The sequence below is a fragment of the Eucyclogobius newberryi genome, unplaced genomic scaffold (assembly GCF_026437365.1).
Source record: "Eucyclogobius newberryi isolate DKJ021-1_F unplaced genomic scaffold, fEucNew1.0.hap1 SCAF_6, whole genome shotgun sequence".
NCBI lineage: Eukaryota > Metazoa > Chordata > Actinopteri > Gobiiformes > Gobiidae > Eucyclogobius > Eucyclogobius newberryi.
In genome coordinates, this window is record NW_027316278.1 from 26,262,975 (window position 1) to 26,285,311 (window position 22,337).

Below are 22,337 nucleotides of genomic sequence, written 5' to 3' on the forward strand. Positions count from 1 at the left end.
GTTGAATGCCATGTTGTGTCTGAAAGGAGTGCTCTACAAAAGAAAAAGTGAAAGAAGAGGAGGGAGGTGTGCAGTGTCGTTTTAGGGACTGACTCCTGTTCGACACGGGTTAAAAATCCCAGCATGCATCTCTTCTTTCCTGCTCCTGTACCTGACCATCACCTGCCTTTGACGACAATTGAAGCGACTGGCTCCAGACTTCCTCCTCTTCTTCTGACACACTGAGGAGAGCAGCACTCGTCCATGATTCCTTCGTCCTGTGGTCTCCTCCCAAACAGCCCTCTTGTCCTCACGTGAATCATCCACACTCAGTGTGACATAAACACTGCACTGGAAGTACAGTATGTAAAGTTTTAAGATAATTACTATCATACTTATTAGAATTATTATAATTTCACATTTGCAATTGTATTTGTAATTTGTATAATTCAAAATTCTTAATGCCAGTGGTTTCTAGAGTCAAGGGTTATTTGTTCTTTTTAAGAAGCATGTTTTACCAGTGGCTGTTTTCTATTGTGGCTTAAGTGGAAAATTATATTGGCAGTTTTTGTAATTTGCTTATTGTTTGATAGGTATTCTACAGCGCCCACACTCAAGTCAACATGTTTGTTTGCATTGTTCATTCATATTTTTTTACTATTGTCTATACTATTTGAATGAGGTGCACTACAAGACAAGACAAGGTTTGTGTTTTGATTTTTGTGGTTTGTGGCAACATTAATGTGAGCCAGTCCAAGCACAAGTCTGGGACTCATGCGGTCGAGCCCAGAGATTGTCTTTTGCCTATGGTCAGTATCCTCCAGTGCTGAAACGTGAAATGTGTAATAACATGCAATGGTCATCAAATTTATTTAGATGTAAAATTTATACAACTAGTGGAGAATTCCAAATAGTTTGTCTAAATAGTTACACAAATGTTAGTTCTTTTATTTTTATTTATTAACTAGATTCCCAAAGCCTGAATTCTTTATTTAATTGACTAACTCATCGCATGCACTGGAGTGAAGGGGTGGAGTTTGGCTGGTGCTTACTAAAGCTGACTTTTTTCTAAAAGTAACAGTGATCAGTGGTCAAATATACAAATGAGTGGCAAAAATGTATCTACTAAAAATGTGCTAATGTCATATAACATGAAGCACTTGTATGTGTCCAAACATGTCAGAAGGCTCTGAGATGAATAATCAAAGCTGTGTTTATGTGTCTGATGGTGTGGCTGACTGCTGTGTGTCTGTGTGTGCCCTCCACATGCCTGGGGCACAAGTGTGAAGATGTTTATGATAAAGAAACATAAATGCTTTATTTTTTAGGACATATCAGTTTTCCGCCTTTAGCCCTGGACTTTTTCATATGACATGTTTATCATGTTTTTGTTCATATTTAAATTTTGTTTATGATACAAAGTGCTTGTGCCAGAGGGCTTGCTCACTGTAAACCTGTGTATGATAAATGTGTTGAGCTCCTGTTTTGTTCATTTACCATTGACAGGCTGTTTGTCTGTCCCAAATTCAAAAGAGTGAGCTGTCGGTTTGGTATCCTCAGGTTTATATTTATTTAGAATATGTATTTATTTTAGAGTTTATTTGAATGTGTGCTTTTTTCTTACTGTACAACCCATGCACTTGTACAAGAATTGTATGTGATTGTTCAAAGGGACACTGCTTTGTGTATGGCTGTTATGAAGGGGTCCTGCACCCAGTTTGGACACTGCATGTACTGTTTTTGTTACGACCAACTTGGTGATGAGTACACCTTTTCTGCTTTTTCTGCTTTACTATGTTATGACATTGTTTTAAGTGTAATTCTTTTTGAACTTTTTTTTTTCGATTGAACAGGGCAATTGCACATCATCCATTCTTTAGGATAACCACTCCACCATAATACCGGGTACTTGTCTCTCACAGTAGCATTGTTACATACAGTAGATGTGGTCTGTTACTAAAAGGTCAAAGTTTGTGTTTGTGATTAACTCAACTTGACCCCAACTCAAAATGGTGAACAATACGCAGCATGTACAGTTCAAACGTGTTGTCCTTCACTTATTCATATGCTTATTTCTGTGTTTACTTCTAAATCCGTATAAGAGTCACAGTACAACAAAGGAGTACATAGTATTACATAAACATACAACGTAGCTAGCCGTGTAGCTGGCGTTTTTCTTTGTGCATGACTGTCAACGGGGGCACTTGTTATTTTATGCTTTTTAATTTTGTTTATTTTCTACTGAATGCTGGTATACTCAACCTTTCTCTATGTATTTTCGGAGCTTTTTAAGTGCATATAACTATTTTTGTCTCAAGATATAATGAAGATGTTTAGAAAGTTTATATATTGACTGTGGCCCCAAGGTTGACTCTGGGGACTCTGGGGGGGCTGTGATGGTAATAATGATGTGATGATTATAATGCATGCTTGTATGGTACTCTATGTTTTCAGTGCAATTGGCTGCCTTCTGTGTCCAGCAGGGAAAAGGTGATGGAAATAAAAAATGTAATACATCGTGATCTCCAGCAGGGGGCACTGCCGTTCAATATAAAGCACAGGTAAAAACAGCACAATGTTTACTCTATTAACGCAAGACCATGAGACAATCCAGCACAATTTCTACTTCCAACAATGTTTTTATTGATTTTTTTTTTTAGATCAAAACATGGTCATAATATAAAATGGGTGACCAATATGTATTTCTTTCAACTTCACCGCCACCTGCTGGAGTAGTGCCGCTGTTAAATCAGATTGAAGAATCACACAGACGCTTTTGAACTGCCTTTGACTACAATGCACTGACAACACTGAGTTGTGTTGCTTTTGTACACTCTTTCCTGACCCTTCAAAGTTTTTTTTTTCCAACCAGTTCTGCTTTTATTTTATCTTTTTGTCTGAACTTTTTTTTTGTCAGTTTGGGTTTATCTTGTAAAACAATCCTCTTGTTCTCCATTCTGCAGATTATTGCTCTGTTCTCTTATGTGCAACATGTGTTTCTCTAACTTCAAGAAAATGTGTTACGGTATTATCAATAAAAAGACAAAAGAAATCTGTCGACCACAAGGCTTCACTTTTTTATCATTTGTAGTAACATGTAGTAGTTAACAGTACATATTGGTTTTCATAGATTACTTCAATGTGGTATTTATGTTAAAAAAGTGATTTATGTTGAGACAAGGAACGTCCACTATCAGTTAAGACATCAACCAGGCTGCTGACTTGAATAAATAACATTTCCAAAAGTATAAAACAAAATTATAAAAAGTGGTTCAGGAATTCAGTAAGTGAGACTTTTAACCGTGACTCAAAATGCAGCTGTTTTGACCTGTATAATGGTCAATATTCCATGAAACAAAAACATAACTGGAATAACTTCAGGAAGTCGTTACACAAGCACAAAAGTCATCAGAAGTTTGTAGAGCAAATCTCTTCATAGCTTTCTTCCAAAAGCTGTGACTCTCCCATTGAGTTACATCGGCCCCTGTCCTCAATCTGACATCAAATTCTTGAAGGTGAACGCAGGCTACAAGGGTTAGGCTATATTGCCAAACTAAACATGTTGAGTTAAAACATTTGCAATTGACATAAATATAATAAACAAGACAAAATAAATAACCAGATGTTTGGGCGTACTCCAGACTAATTTACCAGTCTCTCGCTGGCCTCCCACAGTTTTTTAGCCACACCGGCGTCTCTAGCAAAAGGGCGCAGATTGGCCGCTCTGCAGTCCACAAAGTATCCTCCACTGTGTTTGGCGGCTTCATCGGACACGGCGCAGTACACCACGGTCTGTGCGCCCACCTCACACGACAGAAAGAACATGCGCATCACCGCCTCCATCAGCATGCGGAACAGGAAGGAGTAGTGGCACGTCCAGCCGCTCCGAACAAAACCTGCAGGACATTTAAAGAGTGGCGAGCTGTAAGTTCTGAGTAAAAGGTATGCCATACATAAGAACTGTTTACTTGCAAACACTAAATAGGGTTGCAATTAGCAGTGGGCGGTAATGACTTCAGATTCTCACAATAACAATAACCAGATAAAATTTTAGCAATCAGAAAGCACAAAAAGGTGCCTGTAAGTGTCTTGTATTTAAAACATGTGAATTGTGAATGTGATTTGTGCCTAAATATAACCTTATACCTTCTTTTACAGCGCTTTCTTAGACAATATACTAGATTTCTATCACAATTTGGCACACCTTCAATTGTGATACCATCTGTAGTTGCCATCTTTCATTTCAGAAGCATACCTGGGTGAACAGCATACGAGGTGACTCCTTTGCCCTCTGTGATGTGTGCCAGCTCCTGACTGAAGTAAATGTTTGCCAGTTTGCTGCGGCAGTAGGTGAAGAACGGCAGGAGATTGTAGTTTAGATCTTGAAAGTCCAGCTTCTGGTATTTGTAAATGGAGCAAGTCAGTGTGACCACTCGACTGGGGGAACACTCTTTCAGACGGGGCAGAAGCAAATTGGTCAGGAGGAAGTGACCCAAGTGGTTAACGCCAAAACACATGCTGAATCCATCGTCGGTCCAGTCAAGAATACTGGGCATGCCTGAGGAGCAGAAACAGGACAGATAAAAATAATAATGATGATGGTGGTGATGGTGATGATGATGATGATGATGATAATAATAATAATACATAATAACAATAATAATAAAGCAGTTACTTTTTCCAGCTTCCCAGTGTCAAATATTTCTAATTTTATTTTGAAATAATCCATCCATCAATGATCAATTTGACAAGGCTAATAAAATGCTTCTGTAAGTATTTATAATCATTACGGTTTTGTCAGGTAGAAGGGGAATGGAGTGGTGTACGTAGCCACTGGTAAAATATGGGTTGCTGGGAGAAAAATGTTGTGAAAGCCTGGTCTAAAACACAGCATAATAAATAAATGAATGCCATATCTAACCTGCATTATTGATCAAAATATCAAGCCTCTTTTCAGCTTGGAGGAACTTTTTGCAGAATTCTCTCACTGAGCGCAGATTGGCCAGGTCCAGCTCCATGTGCAGGACGTTAAGACTGTGGCTTTTGAACTTGATTTCCCTCACAGCTTTCTCTGTCTTTTCCACATCTCTGCAGGCGATAATAACCCGGGCACCTCGTGTTGCCAGGGCTACAGCTGTCTCTTTTCCAATGCCAGAATTTCCCCCTGCAATGCAGAAATTAAATAACATCAATAACAACTAGAGACCATCGCAAATTGTAGTAAATTAGGCACAAATTGTTAAATGGGGTAATGCACAGAGGGACAAACTCATAGAAAATAACTTCAATAACAGCAGGTGATTTTCCAGTTTTATCAATCTTATATCAATTTTCAATCATTTTATTTTCCACTGTATCACATATAAATATATACGGTACACACTGATTCTGACACACACATATCGGAGCATTCAAAACATACATGCATATAAAGATACACATACGCCTGATTACATACTGTACATGCAGTGATCGGAAGAACATTTTAAAAAGGTATTTAGTTACAGAATACCTGCAATAAATGTATTTGTAATATATTCCGTTACATGGTCCAGTCAGAGTACTATATTCTGAATAGTTTAATACTTTAGTTACATTCAATTATAGTGTAAAAACACAACGTAAGAATACAACTGTTTTGGATTCACCATTTGTTATGCATTTATTTATAAGCTAAGAGAACCTTTATCACTAATTAGAGAAGGAAAAAATGTACATGCACCCACTGAGCTGCAGTTTCTACTTTTCTCACTAATTCAGTGATGTTTGAAGCCTAAACTGGGTGCTCAGATACCATAATGTAGTCCTCTGATTTTAGAAAAGTAACTGTATTCTGAATACCACCAAAAGAAAGAGTAATTGTACTAGAATACAGTAACTCAGTATTCTGAATAAATAGACTATAGTTTAGGTACATTCAGTTACTTCCGAACACTGCATACATGCATACTGATGTATATACATACATATGTCTGTAAGATGGTTTCTCATGCATTTTTATTTATTTGTTGTCCAATTCACATTAATATTAAGTTGAATTATTTTCAAAATGAATTAGGTTTATATTCTTGTTTATTTTAAATTGTACTTTTAATACAGTTCAAGTGGAATCAGTAAAAAAGGCAGGGGCCTGAATAGCAGTGGTCGACCCTGATAAAAAACACCAAAACAGCTACACAACCATGAATACATATACACTAGTATGTCAAATCAGAGATACTTATTGTTACCTGTAATGATAACAGTTTTGCCATCCAGTCTTTTAGAATCGATATAGTACTTCCTCTTTTTCATCCACTTTAAGACGAGAAAGGAAACTAAAGACGCAATAATAGTGTACAGATAATACATTTTAATACCACAGCTGCAGAAGCTAAGCTGCTGCCGCTGAGCTAAAGGCTAACACTATCTAGCATAGAGTGCTAACAGCTATACATTGACGGTATATTAACTTCCCTATCTTTTTGTCTCGCTACAAATGATCGACCTTCATTTGCATATGTATTTTACATAGACTATAAAGATGTTGTTTCCTTCTCAATCATGATGAAGCTGAGCTGGTCCTTTCAATATCCATGTTTCAGAGATGTAAAACGGTTCTGCGCATGCGCATAAAATCCTTATCTCGCGAGAATACAAAAGCTAAATAAACAAACTCACGAGTGAAGTGATAATAACGGGAGCATAACATTCTCCATTTATTTTCTCTTTAGTAGTTTGACAGAAAGTGTCATATCATTTGGCAATGACACACGCGAGCCTATGTTAAACTTATCTAACTTTAAAACCAACAGTTTGGTCTATGTTCATTAACATTCTTAATAGGCTACATATTTTGGGTTAAAAAATAACCTCGAAACTGCACACTGAAAGTCATTTTCTGTTAGAATGACCTCTAATCAGAAAACCTAACAGTGTTTGACTGTAGCTTTTGTTACTAACAAGGATTCAGGCTTTGAATGCAGAAAAGTCTGATTAAAAAATGGACCCAAGCTATTTTTTATGGACAATTATATGGCTTATGTTTTCCTCTGCTGCTGGTGAGTTGGTTATTTAGATTTTTATTAAGTAAATTCATTATATTTTGCTTTTTAAATGTTTTTTGTCTCAAATCTCAAATAGGTGACTTGTGTAGGGGAGTGTGTGGATCTAAGCTGGCTGAGTGCTCCTGCCATGCGACCTGTGAGTCTTTGAAGAGTTGCTGTGTGGATTACAGCCAGTTCTGTTTTCAGGTGAGCCCGTACTCCAGCTCCATGTTAGGAGGAAAACCCCTCAGGATCATCAACCTTCTTCTTCCACCATGGGGGCAGCTAATATGCAGGTTTGTCACGCATCGATATCTACAACGTGGCCAAAATTGAAAAGTTACCAATTACTTTTTGTGTTAGGTTCAAAGGTGAAATAGTTAGACCTGGGACTGTTGATGTTGAGGGTCAAGCTTTCTGTGTCTCTCCTTTGTTGTATGAGACAGGCTGGATTCAGTTTGACATCTCTACAGGAGGGAGTCATTTTAACAGAAGTGGAGAGTACCTGTCTGGTAAGAAGCTGCAACTGATGATTATTTTATTAGTCAGCTAGTCTGCGATTTGTTTTTTGACTTGTTGGAAAGTCAAGCAATAATTTCTAAAGTTTCTCCATAAACCTTTACCCACATTTAAGTAAAAATGTGCTGACTGAGGACTTCTAGAATGGAAAGAATATGTGTTTTTATCATAATAAAATAAAAATAATAACATATTTTGTGCAATTCTGATTTAATAACAACCCACAACATGTATTTGGGACTGTTTTTTTTTTTTTTTTTGTCGTAAATTGTATTCAATAGTTGGTGTATGGCATTATATTTTTGGGGTCAACGCTTAAATAATTGATTTCCTTTCCACGCCAGTCCACCCGAGCAAAGCTGACCCCACTTCTGAAGTTGTTCTGGTGAATGGAACAAAATGGCACAACTATGGGTCTCAGAACATCACGGGGAAGCTTGAGATGACCTGGAACCAGTCACTTATTAGAGCAGACACAGTGAACATTGAGTTGTGGGGGTATGAAGAGCTCGACACTGGGACGGAAGAGACAAATAAGACGTTCTCTAAAGAAGCCAGCATCCACTACCTCTACTCCCTCGGCACAAAGGTTTCCAACAACGGTTTGTTCAGCTTCTTCCCAGAGTCTTCACTCAACTATTCAGGCATAGAGCTGGGCAACGTTCGAATCACTGCAAGTTCTGTCCCAAATGGAGTAAGGTAAAGAGTAGAATTATGTATGTATAGACCTACAATTCACTGTTGCCTTTTGGATTCTAACTGCCTATGATTGTAATGTGTGCAAAACTCATCACTAACTGTAAGAACTACTTCAATGGGCGTGGGGCAAGACCATGAAGGGGGTACACTAGAATAATGCCTGAATGGATAATTAATTCATCCCAATTTATATATATTTATATTTATTTATATATGTCCATATTTGTTTACCATGATTATATGAGTTGTCCAGTTGTTTCAGTCAGTGTGGTCTTGTTTAACTGGGCCTAGCTTGTCAGACAGTAATTTATATATGAGAATAGTGGCAGGTATTAGGTACAATTTAAGGTTAATATACAGACAATTTACTCAATATTAAAATGTTTAATATCTCTAGGACAACAGAACAGGATGTATTGTATTGAGGATGTGTTGCCCACCTCTCAGTGTGTCTTTACAGAGATGTGGCAGCTCTGTGGAGCAGAGGCCATGTTTTAGCCTGGCACTTGGAGGAAGATTTCAGACGTAATTCTGCTGCGTGGGCCGAGAGTAAATGTCTACAGTGGGACGTCCTGGAGAAGACCTTACCCAACTTCCTGAATGAACTCATGGACTGTCCCTGTACGCTAGCTCAGGCCCGAGCAGACACTGGAAGGTTTCATGTGTGTCAATTATAATTTTTTAATTGTGCAAGGGGCGGGTGATCATAAAAAAATTACCGGTATATCACAATTTTCTTAGAGCTTAAATCACAACAATACAAAAAATAAATTCCATGCATTAAACTGAGACACACGGAATCACAATGACGACATGACCAGAATATTTGATCGTTTTAGGAATCAGAATACAGTTTGATTTTTGTCATCATATCGCCCTGCTCTAATTTGTGCTGGTGAATATTACAGTATAATATGTTCTATTATTTCAGACTGACTATAGCTGTAACATTGAGACAGGCAGTGTGTGCACTTATCACCCAGGTTGTGTCCACTGTGTCAGATCAGTCCAAGCCAGGTAATATTAACACGTCTGGATAATAATAATGATATTCTTATAATATACTCCTTGTTTGTCATTTTCACAGCCCAACATATGGTGCTGGCCAGCAGTGCTGCTATGATCGCTCTGGTAATCTGGTCCTAACGGGAGATTCGACTGGCGGCAGCACTCCTGATCGGGCTCACGACTGGGGCTCTCCTCCTTATGGAAAGCCCCCGCGAGTTCCAGGCTATTCCCACTGGCTCTATGACGTCATGAGTTTCTTTTACTGCTGCCTTTGGTCAGACAATTGCCCCATATATCTAAAGAATCGGCCCTCTAGTGGATGTCAAAGCTACCAACCACCACACGCAGGCAGGATTATATTTATTATTTATTAATTAATTACCTGGGTGTTGTTGTGGATGAATACTGATTTTCGTTGTTGTTGATGTTGTGTCCTTCAATTCAGTTATATTTATTTCATAAAGCAGTTTCTCAAATATGTTGATTAAACCAACAGAAAGTAGAAAATCAAACAATGAAACCGTCATTGGTCAATAATAGAGAAGCAGATTAACCAATAAACAATCCCAAACCCTTTTCTTAACCTTAACTATAACAGACTTGTGCCTAATCCTAATCAGACACATGCAGACAGACAAATTACAACTATAACGTTTATCATCCCATGTGCTATATTTACATCATGTGTGACCTCATCACCATCATGTGTCTTGTGTTTGTGAAAACTCATTGTGGTGGTCGAGTGGTTTGTGTGCATGTCAGATCTCATGACACTGCAGCTCGACTCCATCTTAATGGCTTTTGCAGAGTAAACTACTTAAAAATAGTCAGGGACCTGTTGATGGGTGTCACTTGAGGGTCCTCCTGGAGGGGACTATTGCAAACGTTAAAATACTCATTCCTGCAGTTTTCAGGAAACTGTGTTGTCTGCGTTTCACCCATAACTTAATTTGTGCATGATATTGTTCTTCAGTGCTGTGTTTCTGAATGCTTCACAGCTGTTGTCCTTGGAGACCCACATTTCATTACATTTGATGGAATCAACTACACTTTTAACGGCGAAGGAGAGTACAGCCTGGTTTCATCCCCACATAAAGAACTGCAGATTCAGGCCAGAACTGAAAAGATGAAACTTAAAAACGGTGAGTGTCACTGTTCCTGGGTTGACAATTAAATTACACTATATACTATACAACAATTCATGAAATGTTTGTTACTTTATTTTGTTTTTTCTATTCACACCATACCTCTATTGTGTTTTGTTTTGATTAATGTCTCTGTTTCAGTGCTGATCTCATCTTCTGGCCCTCATAGCATCAGCCAAATATTAGTTTGCATAAAATAAATAAAAAATTATTAAACAATTTATTAAGCTCTAGCTTTGAATTTTCAAATGCAGTCGGCTGGAATTGGGTTTGCTTAATAAGTTAAAATAAATTAAATGATGAACCTTCTGTATTATTACATTAAACAGTTTCACATTTTGCTATTATGAAAAATAATTACATCATTTATTCACAGTGCACCATAGGAATGTCCCATGTTTCTCTGTTTTACCTCTGTATTTTAGTGATGCGAGGAGGGAGAGCAGATGTTAGCTTCACTGGTGCGAATTTCTGCCAAACGTGCATTACCTAATCCCCTTTGTCCAAGTGACTGATGATGTTCTTATTAGCCCATTAAAAACATGCATCTGGACGGTTTAACACAGAATGGTTAAAACGATTCATAAGTAGGAATGACACCATAGTAATTGTGTGGAGAAACTCCCAGCAGGTGTGTGTCTGACTGAGCCTTTCACGGCATCAGAGAATGTGATGTCTCAGGCCTCTTAAAAGGGAGTGACCGGGTTTAGCGGAACATACTCAGGCTCGACAAAGCTGGAAATTAACCTAGTTTGCACTAAAATGTTAAACAATTGACTAGGATCAGTGGAGATACGTCCTGAATCACAAAGTAGAGTTATAGATAAAAGGGCAGTTTACATTTTGGTTTACCTTTTTGGACTATATTATATTCTGTTTTATTACCAAATTTTGCTCCTGAAATGGTCAAAATGATGCTGTAATCTGAATCGATTATGATTATCGATGAACCAAATAATCCTGATATCCCTATTTGTATGTACAGAACACTCGATGTGTCTTTGTCCACAGGTTCTTCAGTCAATGCTACACACGTGTCATCAGTGGCCATGAAGGAAGGATCCTCTGATGTTGTTGAAGTACGTCACATGCAGGATTATCTACAAGTGTTGAGGAACAAGAAGATCCTACCTCTCAATGAACAAACATGGATGGACCTACACGGTACTAAGACACACTCTGTTAGTAAAACATAGGAATTTTGTATATGTTATTTTGTCCAAAACAATGTAAATAGTGTGAATGGCATTATAATTATTTCTCAGGTTTAGGGTTTGGGTCACTTCTGCTTTAAATGTGCATAATGTAACTTTTTGGCCTAAAGATCTGATACTTGCTTGTTTCCATAGAGTTTTTCTTTGCTTTGCCTAAAGTGCTCCCCGATAAGGCATTTAACACATCTAGCATTTGTGTTATTACGATGTTTTCTTTTATTGCTCAAGAATACCTAGAGAAACATACATTCTTACTATCATCTGGGTCACAAGGAAAGTTACATAGTGTCATTGGTTTAATCTCTAGTTTTTGTCATTGTTTTTTACATATTCTATATATTTTTCTTTCTTTTAGGGTTGTTCCTCTTTTCGGCCAGTCCTCAGCACGTCAGGGTTATGTTCTCCTCTGGTGTTGGTGTAGAAGTCCATTTGAATGAAGGAATGATGGCAGTGAGGGTGCTGTTGTTGTCAGAGTACATCATTCACACCAGAGGCCTTCTCGGTGTCATGAACTTTGATCCTTCGAGCGACATGATGTCCCAGCCTGGAAAAGCCCTCCTCACAGCTCCGGACACCCCAGAGAATATCTTCAAATTAGGAGAAGAGTGTGAGTATTAAACTAAATAGCACTCTACATTTACCTACTGTATGTCTGGTGTAAATTACTTCTGACTGTTTTCAGATAATAGAATAGGTTAATGACAAATTCTGTGTCAATAAAGCATTTTTTTTCTGTAAGAATGCACACTTTAGAGGTCTTAAGAAACCCAGTTGTATAAGATTAACATTTTCAGAAAAGAATACATAAATAAACAAACGATTGATTATTTATTTAATCATTTTTTATGAATTTGAAATATAAAACCTTTTGAATTGTAGTGAATGTCAAACGAGAAAGTAAAACAAGCCATATTATTTAGTTAAGTTTCACATTTGAATTACTTTATTTCCATAACAAGTCGGTGTAATCCCTCATTGTCCAGGAGCGTTCCATTGTAGAAAAAGATTCAGTTGTAGTCAACTGAACAATGTGTTTAGAAAAACAAGACTTTTCGACTCTCATCCAAGAGTCATTCTCAATCTGTGGATCTAGTCTGAGAACTCAGATATTTCTCCTGCTCTGAGTAGGACCCCGCCCACCGGGCAGAACCTCCTGATAATAGCCTGACAGGCTAATATCAGTCAAGTCATTTTAGCTACTTTTTTTTTTCATTTTCATTAAAATGTGAACGTTAACTTGTTATGATGTGATAAAAAGTTAAAATAAAGTTGTTGAACTGAGAAAATAAAGTTATCAACGAAAAAGCCTGAAAATAAATAAACACGTTAACATTTTTGGGAATGTTTAAGATTTGAACATATTTATCATAAAAACAAGAACATTTAATTGTAATCTTTGACAATAGACCGGTAAACAGACTCAATAATCATCATACTCAAGTTAGGTGTGAGAAAACGTTTAGGGGGTGCTCGAGAAAAAAGTGTTGGAAACCACTGGTCTACAACATCAAAAATCCATTAAATGTGCCTTTTACTTACATTGTTTTTGGCTTTAATTGACAGGGGAAATTTCACAGACGTCATCCCTCTTCACTTATGATTCCACATATCTTTTGGAGACCTACCACGCTCCTGCAGCTGGACGACCTGCTCTTGTGCCTGTCTTTCACCCGTCGGAGGACCCTGGGGACCCTCTGGTGATGAGCATGTGGACTCTGTGCTCTGGAGAAGGAGCACTCTTCTGTAAATACGATACACTGCTCACACGCAGCCTGGTCATCGGAAATTCCACATTCATGTCCCTCCAAAGGCACCTCGCCCTAGTTAAAGACTTGAAACCAGGTATGGTCAGTTACAAAAATGTCAGTTTGAATCGGGATCAGCTAAATCGCAAGCTATAATTATTTAAGTAAAGTAATATCGTCCGCAATGATGTATATGTGCAACTATGTCTGTGTATAAAAAAGCTGCTAAGCCTATAGTTTATACATCCACAAACATCTTTTGAAATGAATGGGCTTCTTTTAGTAGTGTAGCAAACTGTCAAAATCTGTCCGCAAATATTCCAATTAAACAAGATTTATTGATATCCTCCAGTGCTTGTTTAAAATAATAACTAGTCAAATGTATTCTTTGTATTTTAGTAGCTTCATGTGGATGGCTCCCGACACCTAACAATGGCAGAAAGAACGGCACTCATTATCTGAAGGGGGACGTGGTCAGTTTTACGTGCGACCTGGGTTTTGTGCTGTATGGATCTGCAGAGCGTACGTGTCATGAGGACGGGGCGTGGACAGGAAGCCGGCCTCACTGTATAACAGGTCAGTTTGACTGGTTCAGAAAAAATATTGAAAAGAGTACTTTTTTCAACATTTTTACATTGAAACACAAACAAGCAGAACAAAAACCAGAGGGCGAAAGGTAAAATCAAAAAGAAAAGGACCATCTCAAAGAAAAATACAGAAACCCTCCTACGTCTGTCCCATCTGCCCCAGTGTCATGAAAAGAGTCATATCTTACCTAGTTTGGATACCTGCTGTTGAATCAAATGACCGGTACAGGGTTTAACTTGGAGCTTATGGTGACATTTTATTTTTATTGAGTTTATCTAATGTTTTTAAATTCTAGCATGATGATTAATGTAGCATACTGAACTTGCCTCCATGAAGATATTATTGCTTTGACTGGAATATTGTATGTATGCAATTAAACACCTCTATTGTGCATTCATTCAATTAAAGGTGTTTTTATTGCTCAAAATACATGAAAACGTTAATTCTTTTTGTGAGTGGGGACACCTCTCCACAGATCGGATTAGGATAGAGATGCGTTTAATGGGATCAAACATAAAACATTTTGTGCCATATCACAGAAGCACATTACAGGTTTGTTAAGGTAAAGCAATGAAATCCATGGAGAGTAGTTGTAGTTGTTCCATCAGAAAAGTTTTGTAATGCATCTTTAAATTAGAGTATCAAACAGAGTGTGAACGGATTTGACCAAATATTCGTTACCTAAATTAATAACCCTGACTTCTGGTTTTCCCCTCTTTGATAAGTTGTAGCGAGGAATTGGAACTAGTCTCTGCATTTTGTTGTAGTTCTAGTCTTCTGTCTACAGATGGCAGTGTTTCCTGTGGAATGTTTTAGTCAACTTCAAATTACCATAATGACTAAAATCTAGAGTGATCAGTTATTTGTATTCACGTTATAAACACTGTTATAGAAGGAAATAGAAAGTAGCATGTGTGTATATGATTAATTGTCCTTGGCTCCCTGTCCTCCATATTTACTTCATTACAATTACTGCATTTTTTATTGGTAATAGGTTGCATCTGTAAGGCCTAGTCACTGTGCACGGCAACACACAATCAAATTCAGCAGGTTTATTATCATGAATATGTCACTGTTTAAAAGTGCTTTTTATTAGCCTCAATGTGTTATTTCTCTCTAACACTCTATGTGATATTTCTCTCTGTCACAGGCTTTTAATTCAGAGACAGACACTACAACTTTTTATTGCGTCGTTTCGCTCTTCTGCATTTGTCTCCACAGCGGTTCTTCTTCTAAATTATCAGATGTATGCCCTCCTCTTTCGCCTTTGTGCTAAATATAGACAGTATAAAAAGCAAAGACAATGTGTGTCAGGGGAAGGTTTGCAGGTCTTAGATGTTTGAACTTTAGTATTGTATATCATTTTATGTTACATCTAATACTTGGCATTCAAGTTCTTAAATATGATTATGTCATGATTTCATATGGAGGGCATGGGCTGGTATAACTTTATGGGAAATTTGTATTATTGATATGAATAACTGTTGAATGTAAGTTTAATAATCCATTGAATTGAAAATGCTCAGTGACTCAGTGAGAATTCTCATTATATGTTCTCACTTATTACGACAATTAAAAGTTGTTCAAAGTGCTCACAGTAGTGCTTGTCCTTTACAACCATGATCACACTTTTCACTCTTAACTCTCATTAGCCAAATCAGCACTAACAGCTAACAACAAGCCTAGAGGTGTGCAGCAGGTGTTACCCCTGTCATTCCCCTCAGTGACCCTGGGCCATGTCAGGGTCCTAAACGGCCAGTGTGACTAATCCCTGTGTTCATAAGAAGTGCAATACAACTTTGGATTTGGAAGGGAATATTATAAGCAATAAAAGCTCTTGTAATTCCATAAATGCAAGAGAAGAAAATAAATAAATATTATCTTATGCTCTTGTTTGGAAGATTACACTGCAATGATCTGTTATTTTTATTTTATGTCTCACAAATCAAATTCCTTTGAACCTTTCAGACCATTTTCTTTTTAAAATAACATGCTTGCTCTTCGAGTTTTGAATATTCAAAAGCACATTTTCAATATATATATATATATATATATATATATTATTTTGTCGATCAGCTCATGCTTTGCTCTGTACCCTGGATTGTGTCTTCACACCAAGAATTTCTAGTTAGTTTTCAATATTTATTACCTACTTGAGTCTGTTCTCACCCAAATATATTCAGACGCTGTAGTACAAATACTAAAGCAATACCAAAAGCGACCCAGCAGTTAAAGCTTGTTCTATAGATCTTTTCTTTGCTTGTTTATGTTGTGTTTCTATGCATATTTTGCCTGCTAATAAAAACATGGCGGATTTCCCATCTCAGAACGTTAACGTTTATGACCTGGAGTTCTAACATCTTTTGCTGTTACAGAGGTGATGGAGGTTCTTTTAGTCAAACTCCACCTACAAGATTGATTTGAATGAACCGCAATACTTGTCAATGAGCATTTTTTATGACCTTGAGCTTTGACAGGGGCGCGGTGAGTTCTGATGATCAATGTTAATATCTTTGGCCGGACTCAAGGGAGTGTAAAATTGAATGAGGGTGTGGCTTCAATAGACGTCCTTCAAGTGTTTTAATGTAATCATGACTATGGGAAACTTGTACCCAGTTTACTGTGAAAAATAAACCCCAAAGTACATGTTGGGAAATGTTTCATATGGACAATATTTTGAAATATTTTTTCCTAATACTGCCTTTGAAACATGGATCTAGACGAGGGGGGGGTTTACACCGACCCCCACCAAAGTATAGATATTGTCCTTAAATCTGTTTAATGGTATACTATGTTAAAATTTAACATAGTGTGTAAAAACATATTTTAGCATAAATTATTTCATACCACAGTCATTGACAATTCCAATGCTAAGTTACATAGGGACATGAAGTCTGGCCTTTTCTTCACAAATGTTAACTTTTGACAATATATTCTTCCATAATTAGGGTAAGATTAGGGTTAGAGTTAGGTTTATGTTTAGGTTTTATCATTGTTAATTGTTCATCTCAATTGCAACTGGTCCAATCACCTATGGATAGGTGTCAGAATACCTAACCATAAACCAGGTTTGTTAAAGGTGCACTAGACACATTTTCTAATGGATAGTTCACCACCTGTTTGTCTCTAAGGAGATGTTCTGGCCTGAAATGTTCCACACCACAGTATGGCCTTGTGCTTATCAATCTCCATAGAGACAAGTAAGTGGCAAAACCAGGCCAAGTTACAGGTCAGATCAGTTTAGAGGCAAGCCAGTACACATAATAAGAATGTATGTTTTGGCATGTAATTTTTGAGCAATCAAACAGCTGTCATTTAAAGTGGCACTGTGTAATATTGAGGACAATATTCATTATATATATAACGGCATAACAGCAGAGACACCAAACCGCTATTTTGAGATCTTTGCACTCTGGGGGCTGGTATCAAAAATGTTTTTAGACACCAGAAACGCCCGCTCCATGTGGATAATACCTCCTTTACTCTAAATATCTTTGCAGATCTGCCTGAGTTTAGCGTCGTGTGGATGGAGCCTTTGTGGCTCAGTCTGAGAGCTCATGACTGGAACCGGCCCCTCCCACACCTGCTGCACCTGTCCAGAACAGTCATCTATATAAATTGGCTAAATTGTAAACTATTGAACCGACACCTTAACGTGGTGGAGGGGTTTGAGTGCCCGAATGATCCCGGGAGCTATGTTTTCCGGGGCTTCATGCCCCTGGTAGGGTCTCCCAAGGCAAACAGGTCCTAGGTGACGGGTCAGACAAAGATCGGTTCAGAAGCCTCTTATGATGACTACAAGAACAAGGCCGTTTACGTCGCCCGGATCGGCGTCACCGGGACCCCATCCTGGAGCCAGGCCTGGGATGGGTGCTCCATGGCGAGCGCCTGGTGGCCGGGTCTTACCCCACGGGGCCCGGCCGGGCACAGCCCGAAAGAGCGACGTGGAGCCGCCCTCCCGTGGGCCCACCACCCGCAGGAGGATCCATAAGGGGCCGGTGCAGAGAGATCTGGGCGGCAGTCGACGGCAGGGGCCTCGGCGACCAGATCTCCAGACACTAACTCTGGGGACATGGAATGTCACCTCGCTGGGGGGGAAAGAGCCTGAGCTTGTGCGGGAGGTTGAGCGATACCGACTAGTTATAGTCGGCCTCACCTCCACGCACAGTTTGGGCTCTGGAACCCATCTCCTCGAGAGGGGCTGGACGCTCCACTTCTCTGGTGTTGCCCGCGGGGAGAGGCGGCGGGCTGGTGTGGGCTTGCTGATAGCCCCTCAGCTCAGCCGCCACGTGTTGGAGTTTACCCCGGTGAACGAGAGGGTCGCGTCCCTCCGCCTTCGGGTGGGGGACAGGTCTCTCACTGTTGTGGCGGCCTACGGGCCGAACAGCAGTGCAGAGTACCCGGCCTTCTTGGAGTCCTTAGGAGGGGTACTGGACAGTGCACCGACCGGGGACTCCGTTGTTCTACTGGGGGACTTCAACGCCCACGTGGGCAATGACAGTGACACCTGGAGAGGGGTGATCGGGAAGAACGGCTTCCCCGATCTGAACCCGAGCGGTGTTCAGTTATTGGACTTCTGTGCTAGCCACGGATTGTCCATAACGAACACCATGTTCAAGCACAAGGGTGTTCATCAGTGCACATGGCACCAGGACACCCTAGGCCGGAGGTCAATGATCGACTTTGTTGTCGTGTCATCAGACCTCCGGCCGCGTGTTTTGGACACTCGGGTGAAGAGAGGGGCAGAGTTGTCAACCGATCACCACCTGGTGGTGAGTTGGATCCGCTGGCGAAGGAGGAAGCCGGACAGACTTGGCAGATCCAAGCGCATTGTGAGGGTCTGTTGGGAACGTCTTGTGGAGCCCTCTGTCAGTAGGGTATTCAACTCGCACCTCCGGGAGAGCTTCTCCCATGTCCCGGGGGAGGTTGGGGACATTGAGTCCGAGTGGACCATGTTCTCCGCCTCCATTGTTGATGCGGCTGCTCGGAGTTGTGGTCGCAAGGTCTCCGGTGCCTGTCGTGGCGGCAACCCCCGAACCCGGTGGTGGACACCGGAAGTAAGGGATGCCGTCAGACTGAAGAAGGAGGCCTATCAGGCCACTCTGGCTTGTAGGTCTCCGGAGGTCATTGACGGGTATCGGCAGGCCAAGCGAGCCGCGGCTCGTGCTGTCGCAGAGGCAAAAACCCGGGCCTGGGAGGAGTTCGGGGAGGCCATGGAGGAGGACTATCGGTCGGCACCAAAGAAATTCTGGCAAACCGTCCGGCGCCTCAGGAGAGGGAAGCAGTGTCTCACCAACACCGTTTACGGTGCGGGTGGAGGCCTGCTGACCTCAACTGGGGATGTCGTCGGACGGTGGAAGGAATACTTTGAGGATCTCCTTAATCCCTCAGTCACGTCTTCCGAAGAGGAAGTAGAGACCGGGGACTCGGAGGCTGGCTCATCCATCACCCAAGCTGAAGTCACTGAGGTTGTTCGCAAACTCCTCGGTGGCAGGGCTCCGGGGGTGGATGAGATCCGCCCTGAGTACCTAAAGTATCTGGATGTTGTAGGACTGTCTTGGTTGACACGTCTCTGCAACATCGCGTGGCGTTCGGGGACCGTGCCTCCGGACTGGCAGACCGGGGTGGTGGTCCCTCTGTTCAAGAAGGGGGACCGGAGGGTGTGTTCCAACTACAGAGGGATCACACTCCTCAGCCTCCCGGGTAAGGTCTATTCCAAGGTACTGGAGAGGAGAATCCGACCGATAGTCGAACCTCGGATTCAGGAGGAGCAGAGTGGTTTTCGTCCCGGTCGTGGAACACTGGACCAGCTCTATACCCTCCATCGGGTGCTCGAGGGCTCATGGGAGTTTGCCCAACCAGTCCACATGTGCTTTGTGGATCTGGAGAAGGCTTTCGACCGTGTCCCTCGGGGTGTCCTTTGGGGGGTGCTCCGGGAGTACGGGGTCCGGGGCCCTTTGCTCAGGGCTGTCCGGTCCCTGTATGACCGGAGCAGGAGCTGTGTTGGCATTGCCGGCAGTAAGTCAGACCTGTTCCCAGTGCATGTTGGACTCCGCCAGGGCTGCCCTTTGTCACCGGTTCTGTTCATAATTTTTATGGACAGAATTTCTAGGCGCAGTCAGGGGTCGGAGGGTGTCCGGTTTGGGGACCACAGGATCTCATCTCTGCTGTTTGCAGACGATGTTGTCCTGATGGCTCCATCAAACCCGGACCTGCAACATGCACTGGGACGGTTTGCAGCCGAGTGTGAAGCGGCTGGGATGAGAATCAGCGCCTCCAAATCCGAGGCCATGGTTCTCGACCGGAAAAAGGTGGCTTGCCCTCTCCAGGTGGGTGGGGAGTCCTTGCTCCAAGTGGAGGAGTTCAAGTATCTCGGGGTCTTGTTCACGAGTGAGGGTAGGATGGAGCGTGAGATCGACAGGCGGATCGGTGCAGCGGCTGCAGTGATGCAGTCGCTGCATCGGACCATTGTGGTAAAGAGGGAGCTGAGCCGAAAGGCAAAGCTCTCTATTTACCGGTCGGTCTACGTTCCTACCCTCACCTATGGTCATGAGCTTTGGGTAGTGACCGAAAGAACAAGATCGCGGATACAAGCGGTCAAAATGAGTTTCCTCCGCCGTGTGGCTGGGCGCTCCCTTAGAGATAAGGTGAGGAGCTCGGCCACACGGGGGGAGCTCGGAGTAGAGCCGCTGCTCCTCCACGTCGAGAGGAGCCAGCTGAGGTGGCTCGGGCATCTGTTCCGGATGCCTCCTGGGCGCCTCCCTCGGGAGGTTTTTCAGGCATGTCCCACCGGGAAGAGGTCCCGGGGAAGACCCAGGACACGCTGGAGAGACTATGTCTCTCGGCTGGCCTGGGAACGCCTCGGGATCCCCCCGGAGGAGTTAGAGGAAGTGTCTGGGGAGAAGGAAGTCTGGGAGTCCCTGCTCAGACTGCTGCCCCCGCGACCCGGCCCCGGATAAAGCGGCAGAAGATGGACGGATGGATGGATGGATGTAAACTATTGTGTCACTATTGTAACAACAAACAAAGCATTTTTGTATTTCCAATGTAGTCAAGTGCCTTCTTTGAGGTTTGATCGTACAATCTGCTGGTTGAGGGGCTGGCACCCTACCACCAGTTCAGCCAATACAAACGTACTGGTGAATGGACAGATTGAAGTGTGGCACTGAATAAAACTAAATCAAACTTTTTAAAACAGATCTGGCCTTATCAGCTGTCACTGCGCTGTTTTCTCATGTGTCACACAGAAACTTGCAGTGCAAATTAAATATACAAAAAAAAGGTGCAAAGTGACATTTTTGTTCATACGTATTTGTGTAATATTTGAACCTCAAAACATTTACAGCATGATCCCAGAAACAACTGGTATTTTATCAATATTGTCCATGCTAATACAACTTTTTAACTTTAACAGACTTAATGCACAGAGGAGAAGAAAGAGATTAAAGGCAAGATGACAGATGGAGGAGCAGAGAGGAAGAAGGCGGCCATTTTCGGATGCAAGATAAAAAGCGTGTTTAAATTTCTGTCCACAGTCTTGTTCTCAGATTTCTCTAGAGATAGCACAGCGCAGAGAGTCACTGAAGTGCGCGATAATGCAGGTTGCGTACAGAAGAGAAGTTGCGAGATGAAATGCCAACCAAGGGCATCAGTAAACTTTGAAGCACGTTGTTCAAATTTCTCGTCTCCTGTGATTGAAGACCGTTTTCTGTTAAGATGCTGAACATGATCATTGCAGCGGCTCTGCTGGTTTAATCATCCCTTTTTGTCTTTTTTTCTACTAATTCGTCAGCTCAATATGGCCTTCTCTCTCGTGGTGATGACTTGCAAGTGTCTGAAAATGATATTATTAGAAAGTCAAGGGAATGTGTCTGCAAAAGGAATAGGGACAAGCTGTTATTATATGTTGAAACAAATGTATTCAAACCCTCTAATTTGTAAAGTCAGTATATCATTTTTATTTATTTATTTATTTTTATTATGCTCTTTAACTGTCCGTTTGAGATTTGTTTTATGGTTAATATCTTTGTAATTACTGGGCTTATCTCCCTGAAACAAAAAAACTCTTGTCAGTATAAATAAAGAAGTGATTTTTATTTTATTTTTTAAAATCACAATAGCTTCAAAAAGTGGGGCCAATATTCAATCTCAAAGGCGAGATTGTTGTCGGTTGAAAGGACTTAAAACTATAAGATTTAAATGCAATCCCACACATTTCATCATAAAGCTCATCCTTTGTGACGTTTCTATTTGGATATTTCTTTCCAAAATAGGAAATATCTTATAAAGTTATTGTGTGAAAGTATTGTGTAATAGAAGTTTAATGTCACGTGAGAAAACATAGGTGCATATTTCTTCATGTGTGATTAGATCTCAATTGCAGCTCGTAGTACGTGGATTTTTTAAAGTCAAAAG

At 40.8% G+C, this 22,337-nt stretch overlaps 3 protein-coding genes across 52 annotated transcripts in view; 2 read left to right on the forward strand and 1 right to left on the reverse strand.

Annotated features, from left to right (window-relative positions):
- Positions 1–3,045, forward strand: part of camk2b1 (calcium/calmodulin-dependent protein kinase (CaM kinase) II beta 1) — a 71,268-nt gene extending 68,223 nt beyond the window's left edge. For all 50 annotated transcript variants that reach the window (XM_072433167.1, XM_072433215.1, XM_072433218.1 and 47 more), the window contains one exon: positions 1–3,045. The gene's annotated coding sequence lies outside the window, so the exon portion shown is untranslated.
- LOC140346944 (retinol dehydrogenase 14) lies at positions 2,584–6,542 on the reverse strand. The gene is made up of 4 exons (XM_072433220.1): positions 6,210–6,542; positions 4,901–5,143; positions 4,235–4,537; positions 2,584–3,875 (listed from the first exon to the last, which is right to left on the reverse strand). The coding sequence occupies exons 1-4, from the start codon at positions 6,328–6,330 to the stop codon at positions 3,622–3,624; spliced, it is 921 nt and encodes a 306-aa protein (XP_072289321.1). The 5' UTR covers positions 6,331–6,542; the 3' UTR covers positions 2,584–3,621.
- susd2 (sushi domain containing 2) overlaps positions 6,523–22,337 on the forward strand; it is a 25,078-nt gene continuing 9,263 nt past the window's right edge. The window contains exons 1-12 of the mRNA XM_072432914.1: positions 6,523–6,575; positions 7,037–7,300; positions 7,368–7,516; positions 7,868–8,222; positions 8,683–8,884; positions 9,154–9,239; positions 9,310–9,579; positions 10,233–10,372; positions 11,387–11,539; positions 11,945–12,196; positions 13,153–13,431; positions 13,734–13,910. Coding sequence (XP_072289015.1) covers positions 6,523–6,575; positions 7,037–7,300; positions 7,368–7,516; positions 7,868–8,222; positions 8,683–8,884; positions 9,154–9,239; positions 9,310–9,579; positions 10,233–10,372; positions 11,387–11,539; positions 11,945–12,196; positions 13,153–13,431; positions 13,734–13,910 — 2,380 coding nt within the window. The remainder of the gene's footprint in view (positions 6,576–7,036; positions 7,301–7,367; positions 7,517–7,867; positions 8,223–8,682; positions 8,885–9,153; positions 9,240–9,309; positions 9,580–10,232; positions 10,373–11,386; positions 11,540–11,944; positions 12,197–13,152; positions 13,432–13,733; positions 13,911–22,337) is intronic.

Bases quoted from the DNA above. Each gene is read 5' to 3' on its own strand.
- LOC140346944 (XM_072433220.1), bottom strand. From the start codon at position 6,330: ATGTATTATCTGTACACTATTATTGCGTCTTTAGTTTCCTTTCTCGTC. The intron at 5,144-6,209 runs GTAACAATAAGT...TCTGCATTGCAG, and splicing joins CAAAACTGTTATCATTACAG to GGGGAAATTCTGGCATTGGA. The intron at 3,876-4,234 runs GTATGCTTCTGA...AATGTCCTGCAG, and splicing joins CTCGTATGCTGTTCACCCAG to GTTTTGTTCGGAGCGGCTGG.